The 14,332-nt window shown below is 51.1% G+C and overlaps 1 protein-coding gene across 1 annotated transcript in view; it reads left to right on the top strand.

Moving 5' to 3' along the window:
- The window catches only part of ITPKB (inositol-trisphosphate 3-kinase B), a 68,360-nt gene extending 54,249 nt beyond the window's left edge, over nucleotides 1–14,111 (top strand). The window contains exons 5-8 of the mRNA XM_057400034.1: nucleotides 1,641–1,845; nucleotides 7,545–7,646; nucleotides 9,151–9,222; nucleotides 11,929–14,111. Of these exons, the coding sequence (XP_057256017.1) occupies nucleotides 1,641–1,845; nucleotides 7,545–7,646; nucleotides 9,151–9,222; nucleotides 11,929–12,144 (595 nt within the window). The 3' untranslated portion in view covers nucleotides 12,145–14,111. The remainder of the gene's footprint in view (nucleotides 1–1,640; nucleotides 1,846–7,544; nucleotides 7,647–9,150; nucleotides 9,223–11,928) is intronic.
- Nucleotides 14,112–14,332: the final 221 nt, after the last annotated feature.

Raw genomic sequence — 14,332 nt, 5'->3', positions numbered from 1 at the left:
GCTGCCCAGGTGCTCCTGTGGCTATCTCTGGGAGGAGGAAAGCCTCCTGCACACAAATCACAGGTTGGGTAATTTGGGCACTTGGGTTTTTGGAGCTAAGACAGGCAGAGTAGGCAAGGGGACATATATGCTGGGCACCATCATCATCGTCATTCAGTAAGATGGTGTTGTGGAAGGAGCTGGTGAGGGAGGGTGAATTGGGCTAATGCTGGGGAGAGGGGCATCCCCACAGCTGGGCAGATAAACTAAACCTCAAGGCTGTTAAACCTCTCCTCTGAGCCAGCAGCTATCTGCCGGGTAGATACAGGTTTGGATCTTTCCTGCCAGCCTGGCTTTGGAATGCAGGAGCCACCTTCAGTCATCCCTAAACAAAACTTTGTCTGTCTTAAGCCCCGGGGATGGTTCAAGCCTGCAGCGATGCAGGGGGGCCAAACCACAGACAATCTGTCATTCTCATCAAAAGGCAACCTAGCTTTCTGAGCAGCGTGAGCAGCACTTGTGAGCACACCGCTGCTTTATTCTGCTCTTTTATTCTGCCTGCCCAGAAATCCTGGCTTTGGTGATCTCTGCTGAAGCCTTTCATCATGTCCACCTGCAGTGTTTTTCAAATGGGCTGGTGCCCTGCAGATGGCATATCCCTGCCCTGAGAAAAGACACCAGTTTGCCTTGCTTAGCCTGGGGGAAACACAGGAACCCCATCCCACGTAGTCTGCCTAGCATCCTCCCCATGCATTTTGCTTGGTTCTGAAGGTGAACCTCACTCTCAGTGCAGGGATTTTGGCACAAGGGACATGGAGAGAGGGCATAGCCCTTCTGCAGAGCTGGGCATGTTGAGGGGGAGGTATAGAGCAGTTTGGAGGTGACAGATGGGGGGGAGGCATTCCTGTGTCATTTTGCTGGGGCATCTTCTGCAGCTTGATGAGCTGTTTGGAGAGAGCCTGGGCACCTGCCAGGCTGAGCTGGGGTGGGTTTGGGAGCCACAAGAGGAGTTACATAGTGGTTTATTACTGCTGCAGGAAGTATTATTTTATAGATGATGCTTTTCTGCATGCCTGAGTGCAGAATTTCTCCATTAGCATTCTCTGGCTCAGAGTGGTGCTCCTCTGAAGGATGCATAAAGCCAAGGTCTTGGCACACTCCTCTGCACTCTCCATCCTCCTTTCCCCACACCCTAGCCCCAGGAGTGATGGTAACTTCCCTGTTGCCTTCAACTCAGATGGGTCCTAGAGCATGTGGGCACTTTTGTGGACACATCTTGAAAGCCATGTTTAGTTTGTGAGAGCCATTAAGTGTGAGAGCTCAGGTCTGCTGAGCATTAGAGGACAAGGCCCCCTCAGGAACAAGGGGTGGCAGTAACACTGTGGGCACCTGTGAGGAGTAACCTCCCATGTTACTGCCAAACTGGTTGTGGCTCCTTGATGAACTGAGAAGATAACCAGGTGTTGCTGATGGAGTGCTATTTAAATCAGGATCCATTTACCTGCAGTGGGGTTTGTTCTGTTATTGCTTGTGTTGCCTTATTCCACAGATATTGGCTCTTCTGGCTTGACCTGATTTCTGGGGCAAGGGCTGTCTATGGGCTTGTAGCACCTTCTCTGGTGGTCCTAGGGCCTTCTAATGTTTCCCTTCCTTCCTTGCAGGACATACTTGGAGGAGGAGCTGATAAAGGCCCGGAAGAAGCCGAGCCTGAGGAAGGACATGTACCAGAAGATGATTGAGGTGGACCCTGATGCCCCGACTGAGGAGGAGAATGTGCTGCGGGCAGTAACCAAGCCCCGCTACATGCAGTGGAGGGAGACCATCAGCTCGACTGCCACGCTGGGCTTCAGGATTGAGGGGATAAAGGTGAGGCTGCTCTGGGTGTGCAGAGCAGGGGGAACAGCTGCTGGGAGCATTTGGTAACCAAACTCACTCACGGAGGCACACACACAGCAGGTTGGTGGCAAGACCATCTCACTTCAGGGCATCCCTGGTGCCTGCAAGCCAAACCACCCTCGTCAGGCACCTGGCCTGCGGCAGAGCTGCTCTTCTGAGAGTGCAGTTGACCTCAGGGCACCAATGCAAGAGGACAGTTTTAGCCATAATCTCATTAAATCAGCTGCTTGGTTGATTTCCTTGACTGTGAAATGCAAAGTGCCGTCTTCCAACTTGAAGGCTCAAATTAGTTGTTTGATTTTGATACTGCTGCGCTGCTAGACTGAGCTGTCAGTCTGAATCCCAGCTTGAATGTGTGCTGATCTGGGGCCAGAACTGTGAATTTATCCCCAGTTGATGAGGAGGATGTATTTACATCCCTGCCTGGAAAAAATCAGCAACTGAGCCCTATGAAACAGGGTGAACACAAGTAGCAGCACTTTCTGCCACACGTGTAACCTGCTGACTGCTCTTGCTCAGAGCTCGTGTTGCTGGAGACACCTGCTGGGATGCTTTTGTGTCCCCATTAGATGAGCCAGCCCAGGAGTTTTTCTCCTGGCAAGCAGGCTTTATTCCAGAGAGACGCACTTGAACAGAATTAGGTCTCTACCCTCAAAGCTGTTGTGTTAGGGCAGAAAGACTGGCGTGAACATTAACAATGGCTTAATGACTTTTGATAGCCAGCCAGCATGAGTTAGAGGTAGTACCATGCTTGAGCTAAGGGTTTCATCACATGCCGGGGCATGGTGTTGGCTTGGCAGCTGAGGGGAGCTCAGTCAAACTGTGTCTGCAGCAAGTCAGGCTTGGGGCACTGCTGGGGGCCCAGTGGTAGCTCAAGGCAGCCACTTGCTCTTGGCAGAAATGATGGTTTGGTTTCTGCATGCATCTGTGTTGAAGAAGTTTCTTTCTCTTGATGACAGGTTGTTTTTTTTCCTGAGCTGGACAGAATTCTCCCAGAACATCTATCTGAGTCTTTGCAGCTGCAGCCTTAAACTCCTGCACCTCTCCTGACTGGAGATAGTGGTGTAACAATGATAGAATTAAACCAAAGGAAGCCATTGCCTGAAAAAGCCTATACAGCAGATTTGTAGACTTTCCTGGTGGTATTTTCTTTCACCTCACTGGTCAAACACATGTTAAACCATAGGTTTAAAAGGTGATGAGCGGGACTGGGTCGCTCAGAGCCACTACTTCTGATTACCCACATACCAAACCACTGGTAGGAAGGGACTCATCTGCACTGCTGTGTGGGACAAAGTCCCTGGGCTGTGGAAAGCCCAGCAGAGCATGTTGCACATAGGAAGGAGGGCACCTTCTTCATTCAGTGTTTCATGGCCAGCAGAGGACAGTGCATTTATCCCTCACTCAGCCACCCTCGGAAACCCAAGGAGCAGACCTTGGGCTGAGCCCCATCAAGAGTCTTCTGTCAGCAACGTGAGGTACCCCTGCCTGTCCCACAGCCCTGTCTGGGATGCTGCTGGCTGTGGTGCCCCATAGCAGCTTTCTGCAGTGCCTACATTGGGTCAGGGCACTTGCCTGCTCATACAGCTCTTCCCTATCTCCGCAGCTTTCCCAAAGACCCTTTTCTGCTATGGATGCCTGCAAGTATGATGGGAGCTGCCCTGGCTCAGGGCAACCCATTGCCTAGTTCCCACTGCTGCTGTTTTGCATTCCAAATGCTGTTGTTTTACTGGTGCTTATTAGAAAACTGAGGCTATATAAATAAGAATTGGGCCAATGGGACCAAAGCTCCCATGTACTGTTTCTTCTCCTTGTTATAAAGGAATATCTGTCTATTTATAGTTCAACATGATACACCCTTAGCCTCCAGCGGTGCTTCTCAGCTTGTGATCTGAGGACATTTAAAGGCCTTTAGAGCAAAGCAGGTCATATGTGAACCACTTGAAATGAAAAGTGTAAAAGAAAACCAAACCCAAGATCGTATTCCCACACAGGCCAAAAAGCCCCGTGGAGGGAAATAAAAGCTATAAAGAAGCAGTGAGAGTTGCTCCTCTGTTTTGGATGACCACAAGTGAGCTGCCGCATGGTGTGAGCAGTGGGGCAGCCCTTTAATTGAGCAATGTTGGGAAGTGCTGGCCTCCAGGAGTAATGCTGCTGCTGTGCTAGGGGCTGACTAATTTGATCAAGGCTCTAATTACTGTAATTCTCCTTAAATCCCTCACTTCTGGATTATTTCCCCCTAAGCTAAAGCATTAACAGTTCATGCTGGTTCCCAGCTGTTTTTTTTTGCCAGCAGGGCTGGTCATGCTGTGCCACATCCTTGTATTTGCCCTATTTCTGGAGTCAGGTCTCCACATTAAGGAGCACTCCTTCAATTCCCTGAGTTGCTACTGAGTACTTGGAGGAAATTTCAGGAAACTATTATTTAATGACAAGCCCCCCCATGTTTTCTTTCCTGCTGCAGATGCTTCCATGGGAAGAGCAGGGGTGAATCTGCCTGATTCTAATATCAGGTAATATCATGGCTGGAGCCTGATACAGGAGAGCACCTCGTTGTGCAAGAGAAGGGCAGGATTTGGTCGTGGATGCATGGGCTGGAAGAGGGCACAGGGGAAGGAGCAGGGACAGCATGGGCAGGTGAGGTCAACAGGCAGCTCAGGGTTGGGACCTTTTACTGGCTGACCTCTTGCTTTCCAATGTGGCCTTGAGGATCCGGTTCTTCCTGTTTAAAATGGAAATTTTCCTGTGCAAAAGGAGTTAATGACACTCATCTAACTTTGGGGAGTAGCTTGAAACTGTCAGAAGCTGTAGGTGTTAATGAAATTGCCACACTAAAAGTAATACAACCGGTGACCCAGTTGAAGCTACATGCAGCTCATTGCAAGAAGTACTGTGTTTAGTTCTGGAGTACTGTGTTCAGCTCTGGGGTACCTGGACCTGCGCCAGTGAGTCCAGAGAAGGCCTCAAAGATGCTCTGATGGCTGGAGCACCTCTGCTGTATAGAGACAGGCTGAGAGAGCTGGGCTTGTTCAGCCTGGAGAACAGAAGGCTCCGAGAGACCTTAGAGCAGCTCCCAGTGCCTATGGCTGACATGAAGTCTGGACAGGGACTTTTTACAAGGGCACAGGACAAGGGGGAATGGCTTTAAACTGACAGAAGGGAGATTTAGATAGATATTAGGAAGAAATTCTTCCCTGTGAGGGTGCTGAGGCCCTGGCACAGGGTGCCCAGAGGAGCTGTGGCTGCCCCATCCCTGGCAGTGTTCAAGGCCAGGTTGGACGGGGCTTGGAGCAACCTGGTCTAGTGGAAGGTGTCCCTGCCTGTGGCAGGGTTTGGAACTGGATGAGCTTTAAGGTCCCTTCCAACTCAAAACTAGTCTGAGATTCTATGATAAGTGCCACTTCTAAGCAGATTCTCTCGTCCGAGAGCCATTCACCACTGCCTGCAGCGAAGCCATGGTGGGACGGTATTTCCTGGGGCTGGGACTGTTGCAGGGTCACAGAACAACCCCTGAAAAAGCCCTCACCTGGCTTTCCAAATGTGGGCAGCTCATGAGCCCCATCTGAGGCAGGACACAGAGGCAGAGCTGGCTGACCCAAACCCTGCCCCAGTGACGCCAGTGCAAACTGGAATCGCCGGTGGGGCGGAGGCTGCATAGCCCTTATCAGCCCCCCTCACATTTGTGCTGTGTGGAAGCCAGCCCCCTCGGGGCTCGGACACCTGTAAATGTCATGGCAGTTGTCAGCCCCACAGCAGCAACATCTGGCTGGGCAAGGAAACTGCGGGAGGCGGGTGATGATGGGAGCAGCACTGCGGATAGGCTGTTTGGCTTTCCTGAAGCCTAGATTGCCTTATCTGAAAGGCCATCTGTGGGTTTCATTTATTTTTAGGAGCGTTTAGAAGTCCATCTCCTTTCTTGGATGCTTTGTGGAAAGTTGTGCTCTTTACATGTGAAATTAGTGCTGTGGCATTTCTCCAAAGTGATATCTATCATCCCCCGGGAGAGGGTGGGTTGAGTTCTGAACTGCCACGTCAGGGCTCACGTAGCAGACGTACAGCAGCTTAGCACCCTTCCCCTGTACATCGTGTATGTGCCACCAGAGCATCCTCGTGCAGGCCTTCTGCCTGCTCTGCTGCAGCTTGCTGCCTCACAAGATGCAGCCAGAAGCAGAGAGCTTAGCTCTGCTTGGTCCATGAGCAGGATGGGTGCTATGGCAGGGAGGTCTCCTGCAAGAAGGTTGTCCCTAGCCCCTGCTGATCCGTGCTCTGCCAGCCACTAGCCTTGCTTTTAAGCCCTGTGGCAGCACGCGGTGGTCAGCCTGGGTCCAGGGTGGTTTGACATTGGTTGCACCCTGTGCAAACAAAGATTTTCCTGTAGACAGAGACCTTTCACACACTGCTTTCATTATTGCCTTTGCACAAAACGCAAGCTGGAAGTTGGAAGTGTGGTGTTTGGTTCATCCCAAACTGTACATCAGGTGTGGGTTCGGTACAAGGCTTGCTTTGCCAGGTCTCCGCAGCCTGGGCACTTGGGCTTCTCCCAAGCTGGACTGGCTACCATGGCCAGCCCTCTGTCCAGAGGGATGCACATAGCCCCATGCACGTGGCCCATCCAGAGGTACCTCCCTGGATGGGTCTCAAAGTCCAGCTAGGGCCCAAAGATCTTCGGGACAGGTGATTTCATTGTGCTCTCTTTCTTCCCCAGCCTCTGCTGTGCTTCTTCATCCTTACTTCATCTTCCCCAGCCCACAGGATGTCTTTTTAGCCTCTGTCCCTTTGCTCTATTGTGTGCAAATGAGCTGTCTGGAGCAGTGGGATGGAGCTCTGCAAGCGAAGCTGTGAGCTTGAGCACGTGTGGTTTAAAATAGCCCCTGGATCCAGGAAGCGAGCTCTGCCTGCCTGACCCATGGCTGCTCCAGACAATGAAACGTGATGATCTAAAAATCAGCAGGCCTGGGGAAATGGGGAGCAACCTACAGGTTGCCCAGAGGTTCAGCCAGGAGCACGGATGTGCCTGCGGGGAAAAGGAGGAGAGCACAAGGCTGCTTACTGCATCTTGGTACCATGCTCCTGCCTTTGAGGGTTGCTGTCCATGGACTATCAAAGGCAAGGCAGCTGTGGGGCTTGCTCCTTGTCTCCACCTTGCTGCAGTGGTCTGTGGAGGACTTAGCATGGAAGGGTTTTTGTGCCAGCCCTGAGATGTTGTCTCTGTTCGCACTCAGTTTTGTCCTCCTGTGGTTGTGCTCTGCTTTCCTCCCCAAGCAGGGGTGCAGCCTGAGGCTGGTGTTGGTGCCTGTGCTCAGCCACAGCAGTGAAGGGAAGCCTTTTGCGCACAGTGTGGCCAGAAATGAGTGATCTCCAGCCTGCTGGCAGCAAGCACCAGATCTGTGAGAGGTAGTTTGTCCACACTGCCGGTGACCTCAGCAAATATATGATAGTGGAGACTTGCCATTTGCATTAAGGGGCAATGCAGCAGAGCTGTAGGATGATTTGGGATGTGCAAGACAGAGAACTGCTGCTTCTGCTCATAGTCATAGCGTAGACGGGTCCTTCAGGTGCCAAAAAGGCTGGTTGCATCCTACTCAGAGACATGCATGGCTGCTGAAACACCAGTCCCGTCCCAGCTCCTTCCCTCCCCACCCTGCTCACTGCTCTCCCTTCTTTTCAAGAAAGAGGACGGCACTGTGAACCGGGACTTCAAGAAGACACGGACAAAGGAGCAAGTCACAGAGGCCTTCAGGGAGTTCACCAGAGGAAACCGCAACGTTTTGGTGAGTGGGTGATGCTGGGGGGCTGCCTGGAGACAGCTCCTCCTGCAGAGGCTGCCCTCAGCTCATCAGCTCCTTGCCATAGGCGGCTGCATGAAAACTGGCACAGAGAAACCCCATCCTGGCACGGGGATGAGGGGGGAGCAGCGGAGGGCTGGGAGGGGACACGTTAGCTGCAGCAGCACTGCTTCAGCCGTGTCTGACTGTGCTGAGGATGCTCAAGGGTTGGTTCCAGAACCCGCTGGGAGGCACAGCCATTCTCTGCCCCCTCCTCCATGGGGCTGTCGGCAGCCTCTGAGCTTGTTTTGTACACCAGCATGTGATGGCAGGGGCTCCCACCCTGGCCAAGCAGGCTGCCCTGCCCTCGGTCTCACAGGAAGGGTGGCCAAAGCATGTCCCTACCCGTGCCACGTGCCCTCCCCATGGCCGAGCCGCAGTCAGCATTTCCCAAGTTTCTCTATGTTGCCAGGAGAGTAAGAGATGGAGCAGTAAACAATTTACACTGACTGTGTCAAATATCCTGTTTGACAAAGCACTTCCATTTTAAGCTGTACTATATAAAGCCTACAAACACAAGGCTGCAGCTGGAGCGGCCCTTGGGGCTGCCTCCTTCAAGCCAAGCACATTCACTTTGCCAACAGATACCCAGGGATTGTTCCTGGATTTGCAAATGAAGTTGCTTGGCTGCATTTTATCCCCCAAAAGTTTAGAGCACGCTCACACCATCATACCCTGGCTCTAGACTGGGCTCCTTGGCAAAACCGTTGCCATACATCTCCCTGTGCATCTCCCCATGCAAAGTGTGAAAATGCAGGTGTATTATAGTGCCCAGATATCTGTTCTGTGTGCTCCTGCACTTAGTCCTTCTATCTAAACCTCAACATGATATCAAAGAGGCCACCTTTGAAGCAATTTGCAGGGATGCTTGAACAGGCACTTGGGTCTTGACCTGTGTGCTGACCAGTATGAAAGCACTTCCACCTATGGTAGCAGCTTTGCAGAAGTGCTGATAAGGAGTTACAGAAGCATCTTACGATGCTTGGCTGACTGAGTAGTAAAATGGCAACAGAGGTGAAGAGTTGACCTGTTAAAAAGAGTACAGGTGGGATTAAAAAGCAGCCTGGCTGTGCATGCTGCTGAATTAGCTGTTCCCTCCTTGGGAGCACAATGGATGCAGGAGGAAAAGTCTGTAGAAGGGACTGGTTCAGCACAAGCAAATGCTCTCGCTAAGTTTTGGAAGCAGCAGGAGCTCACAGGATGATGTAGAGGCCAAAGGGATGAGTGGATCCCGAAAAGGAGGGGACACACTCCCACAGGACAGGTCTGTGTGAGGATGCTGAGCACAGGGCGGCTGAGGGACACCACCAGCATCTCTCCATGCAAACTTGGTGTCCTGGAGAGGGTGCTGGGAGGGGTAATGTTCCTGCCTGCCCCGTGCAGCAGTTTTATGTAGGCTTCCTGAAGCACTGACAGCTTGGGGGTTTTGTTTGTGTCTTTTCAATTCCAGAACAGTTACCTTAACCGGTTGAAGGGCATCCGTGCTACGCTGGAGACATCCCCGTTCTTCAAGTGCCATGAGGTAAAGACTCGTGTTCAGATAGATCTGCTTCAAGATGCAAATGGTTTGATCTCAGATTGTCCAAGGAGAGAAGTCAAAGGCTGTAAATGTCTACAGTTTTGAATTTATCCTTATACCCCTATTTTCATACCCCTGTTTATCTAATTCTTCATCAGCTGATGATTGAGAGATATTCATGTCTTTGACATGGGCTCACATCTACTGAAAGCTGGTGTTCAGACAAATTAAAAGTGGACGGGTTTTCTAGAGACAAAGGCCTGTCTAAATGTGCATCAGGTGTTGTGTGGCTGCTCCATGTGATCAAGCAAGGCTTCAGTATTGCAGATCTTCAAGGACTGCCTTTGCTGAGCTGGAGTAAGGACTAGTCATAGAATTATAGTCACAGAATGGTTTGAGTTGGAAGGGACGTTAAAGCTCCAACCCCCTGCCACAGGCAGGGACACCTTCCTCTAGACCAGGTTGCTCCAAACCCCATCCAACCTGGCCTTGAACACTGCCAGGGATGGGGCAGCCACAGCTTAATCTGGGCACCCTGTGCCAGCGCCTCAGCACCCTCACAGGGAAGAACTTCTTCCTAATGTCTAATGTAAATCTCCCCTCTGTCAGTTTAAAGCCATTCCCCCTTGTCCTGTCACTGCATGATTCCCCTGAACAGAACTTCCTCCAGAAATGAATGTGCATGAAATCAACATTTTCTACAGTGAAAATTGATCTCTGGTGGGAATACAAAAAGGAAGCACTACATTTCTTGGCAGTTTCAATGAAATTGGACTACTCCATAATCTAATTATACCGTGTTATTGCTTCAGCATTGGCAACGAGTATTTGCTATTGCATCTGCTTAACAAAACATGAGAGAGCATGTCCTTGGCATGTGTTGTCTAAGGGCAAAAGAGCATCATAGGAGCCCTCGACTCAGAGAGCAGGAGCCACAGCTCCAAGAGCCCACTGCCCCTCACCAGGAGCCACCTTGGCCACAGCCACACATGGAAGGGAGCTGTCAAACCCCAGGGTTTCAGGTCAGTTCAACACAGGAAACAAAATGCTCCCTGAAGCTAAGCGCCAGGGTTTCATTTGGAAACACAGAAACAAAACAGCCTTTCAGGGAGGCTTTGAAAAGAGTTTCCACTCCTTCAAAATTAAAAAGCAGCAGCTCTGACTTTCTGTCCCACTTTCTTGAGATGAAGCACAGCAGAAAGTCTGCCAAGCTCTGTGTGTCCCTCCACAGGGCCCTCGCTGGGCAGGGCTCCTCCAAGGAGCTGCAGGAGAATTTGGAGACCCAGGACAGGCTTTTTCTTGCTGTTAAAATGCTCTGTCCGGGCCAAGAGTGGGCTATAAGAGCTTAGAAGAAGATAAGCATTTCTGAGAAATAACATGTATCTCTGGCCCTTGGATGTTTTCCCAATGCGCTGGAGGAGGAAGTCTCCTCAAAAATGTAAATTCATAATAGCTTTTTCAAACAGTCCACGCTTCCCATCTGAGCCCCTCGTCTAAAAGGCAGACCTCAAACTAAATCCCACTGACAGCACAGACGTGGGAGTCCCCAGTAACATTTAGTGCTGCTGTTTCAGAGGGCTGACACCAGCTGGATGCCCCTAGAGCTGTGCTCCTCCATGTATCTGCACACTGTGTGGGGCAATCCTGGCTCTCGGCATGCTGTGTCCTGTCTAACTGCTGCCGATACAAGGGCAAGTGAGTTCATCATCCACCAGTTCGTGCATGTCAGACATAATTTGGGAAGCAATCTTCACGTGGGCCAGCTCTGAAATGCACCCATTGGTGCTTTTTCTGTAGTATTGCCTGCTAAAACCTGACCGGAGGAGCAGATTCAGCAGAAGAGCACAATGGTGCATGGCCTGACACTGATGTGTGTTCCCAAGCCTTGGGTAGCCACTGCAGAGTTGCTGATGGGTGGCAGTCTGGAGGCTGGGCTGAGCTGGAGGTACCCACAGGCTGAGCATCTCTGCTCTGTGGGTGGTGAGCATTGGGCTTGTGGGGTCTCATCACTCTGTGACAGGCCTTGAGGCTTATGTTGTAAAAGGTCTTGTGCTTCACCTCCCCAAATGCATCTCTGGGCTTCCCCACACTTGCCCAGAGAATACTTGCAGGATTTTCCCAAAGGATGATCAGGATATCAAAGAGCTCTTCAAAGCAGATGCAGCTGAGTGAACTCATGGATAAGGAAATTCACCTACATGCACCTCTGTAACTTGCATTCCCAGAGCACTGTGAAAGCCAGGAGCATGTTCTAGGGAGAATGTGGGTGCAATTGGATGGTGTTTCAGGCAGGGGAGAGCACACTGCGAGTAACTTGTACCTGGAGCATCCCCGTCCCTGTGGTGATTGATGGCTGCAGGGCTGGTGAGTTTGAACAGCACAAGCCAGTCACAAAGAACCAGCCTTGGAAAAAATCCCTATAGCAGTCTGAGACAATTCATCCCATTCCTTCCCTTGACTCATTTTCCAAACTGACACCTCTGTCTTACATGCCCATGTTTTTCTGATCCTTTCTTTCTGCCAAGAGCTGAGATTTGTATGAGTAAATCAGCTTGTCTGCTTTGCAGCCGCAGCCAGCAACACACAGGGCTTGCTTTTTTGCTCCTGCAAAATCTCAGCATCATCTCTTGCAGCCTGAGAGAAGAAAGCCCTGAAGCTGGCTGAGATTGAGCAATAGGAGCATCGCTCACTGGTCTCTCCTCTCTGCAGGTAATCGGGAGCTCCCTCCTCTTCATTCATGACAAGAAGGAGCAGGCCAAAGTCTGGATGATTGACTTTGGGAAAACCACCCCGCTGCCGGAGGGACAAGTTCTGCAGCACAACGTGCCCTGGGTAGAAGGGAACAGAGAGGATGGCTACCTCTGGGGGCTGGACAACCTCATTCAGATCCTGACAGAGCTGTCCCAGAACGAAGACTTACATTAAAGCCATGCATCCGACTCTGCCACTACCCCCAACCTGCCCCCGACTGACTTCTGAACTGCACTACAAGACACTTTCCAGCCCTGGCCCTTCCCATTTGAAAGCTACACTCTCCCTATTTAATGTGTTTTCGTTGTGGTTTTTTAGGATGTCTTGATTCCTTTTTTTTCCTCCTCTCCATGTAAATAGAGAGCTAACCTGCCAGAACAAAAGTGAACTTGAAACCTTGGCCTTGCAGAGCCAGTGGGAGCATGAGCCGTGCCAGCCAGGATGGGGATGCTTAGGCGAGCACATGCTTTGCCTATCACACTTATGTCTCTTGCACAGCCTGATTTTAAGACCCTTTAAGAGAGCTGGTGGAGGAAGGAACCTGTCCCTGTGCTGGGATTGGTAGTTTCATCCTGAAAAAACTCAATGGCCATGCCCAGCACCCTCTGGCAGCCAGCGTGTGTGAGCAAGGCCCGGAGATGTCAAAGGATACTGGGGTGGGAGCCTTTAGTCATCTTTGCCAGCACGTTTCAGCTTAGAGAGCTGGCTGTGCTGAGTCCTTATATGATGCTAGAAGGGCAGAATGGGGTTTTTCCTTGTGTTCAAGACATCCATAGCAGTTGCTCAGTTACCATCAGGTGACACTGGAGCGCAATGGTTTCCCTCCTGCTGCAGAGCCATGTGGTCAGGCACAGGTATTTACCATGGCCAGATGCTTCCCACCCATTCTCCCATGCTGGCTGCACTGGAATGGTGGCTAACACTTCAGCCTCCTCTCTAGAGACCCATCTTCCCTGCTTGGAGCTGCTTTCAGCCCTCGTTTGCTGGGATCTCCAGCCTTCCACAGTGAATAAAGACTTCGGGCAAGGCTGGGGGAGAGAAAAATAGCTTGTAAGGGACTACTATGAGACCTGAAGTAGCCATCCAGGTTGATCAGTCTTCTTTGGTTCTTCAGTGCTGCGTGGACAGCCCCAGCGCTCCTGCTCCTTCAGAAACACCCAGTTCCCTATTTAGGGTGGAGGCTATTCTTTAACTTCCTGGAACATTTGAACTCAGCTGCTTGCAGCAGGGCTGGCTCCAAAGGTCAGCCATGGGGAGGGTGGTGGGGAGGGGAGGCCCTCATGGTGAGGACATAAAGAGCATGCAGGAGCTTGGCAGCCACAAACCCAGCCCCTGCTCCATCCCCAAAGCCACCGTCTCATCCTGCTCCCAGGAGCGATGCTCCAGAGCCCCTCTGGCATCGTTCAGTGGTTCAGCACCCTCGGTGGGAGCTCTCCTTGAGCAATGAGGAGCTGGCCATTGCACTGCCCGCAGCCATGCCCCGGCCTCTTTCCCCAGGACTGATGTCTCCTAAGGTTTTTCCCAGTTCATCTCTCACCAGACACGTCTTCAGCTCGTGTGATGCCATTGTACATGGTTGCACTGTTTTAGCTCCTTGCCAGGCTTTCTAGAATAGCCCATGTGGAAGTGCCTTATAGACTTGCCTCTGGTTCCATTAGTGTCATGGAAAAGGTTGGGTTGTTTTTTTTTAAGTTATATTTATTTTCATCCCATTTTAATTGCACAAAACACTAAAACTTAATGCATGGAATCCCCTCTTTTTTTTTTTTTTTAACTGTGTTTTTAGTTTTTAAACCATCCCTTTTCCAGCTCTGGAGAAGGGGTATGGACAGATACGCATAGATACGTACCACTTACTGCTGTACTTTAGCTTTGAGCCGCTCTTACATATGTATATTATTTTGTAAGCCTGTTTATAAACCAGATCCCCTGCTTCATGGCTTCAGAAGAAGCACATTGTTCCCCTCAGATGTCTTATGCCTTTCTGGAGGCTGGAAGGGCTGCTGGAGGGGTTTTCCCTGCTCCCAGCTCCCCTCTCAGTCACTGGGTAATACAGAAAACAATCTGAACCGGCTGCAACACCAACGCACAGTGCCTGTAAAGAAGTCCTGTAACCTGCAAATAAAGGCATATGGGAAGCATTTGCCTGCTGTAATGTCTGTGTCTGCTCTGTGGCAGCCCGAGAGCAACCCGGGAGCTGGCTTCCGTGTCTGTGATGGTTCTGAGAGGAATCAGGCCCCAGCACACACTAGGATGGATCCTGATCAATGGGAATTGGCTTGGCAGGGAGCAGAGCTGGGGGGTCCAGACTGGGTGATGCCCGAGTTTTTCCATCCCCTTCCTGCAGGGAAGCCCACCAAAG

This window comes from Pezoporus wallicus, unplaced genomic scaffold, assembly GCF_028554395.1.
Source record: "Pezoporus wallicus isolate ANWC-B61680 ecotype Strahan unplaced genomic scaffold, APGP_CSIRO_Pwel_v1 contig_7339, whole genome shotgun sequence".
NCBI classification, from domain to species: Eukaryota; Metazoa; Chordata; class Aves; order Psittaciformes; family Psittacidae; genus Pezoporus; species Pezoporus wallicus.
The sequence above is the reverse complement of the archived record's forward strand: the minus strand, read 5'-3'. Positions and strand labels throughout refer to the sequence as shown.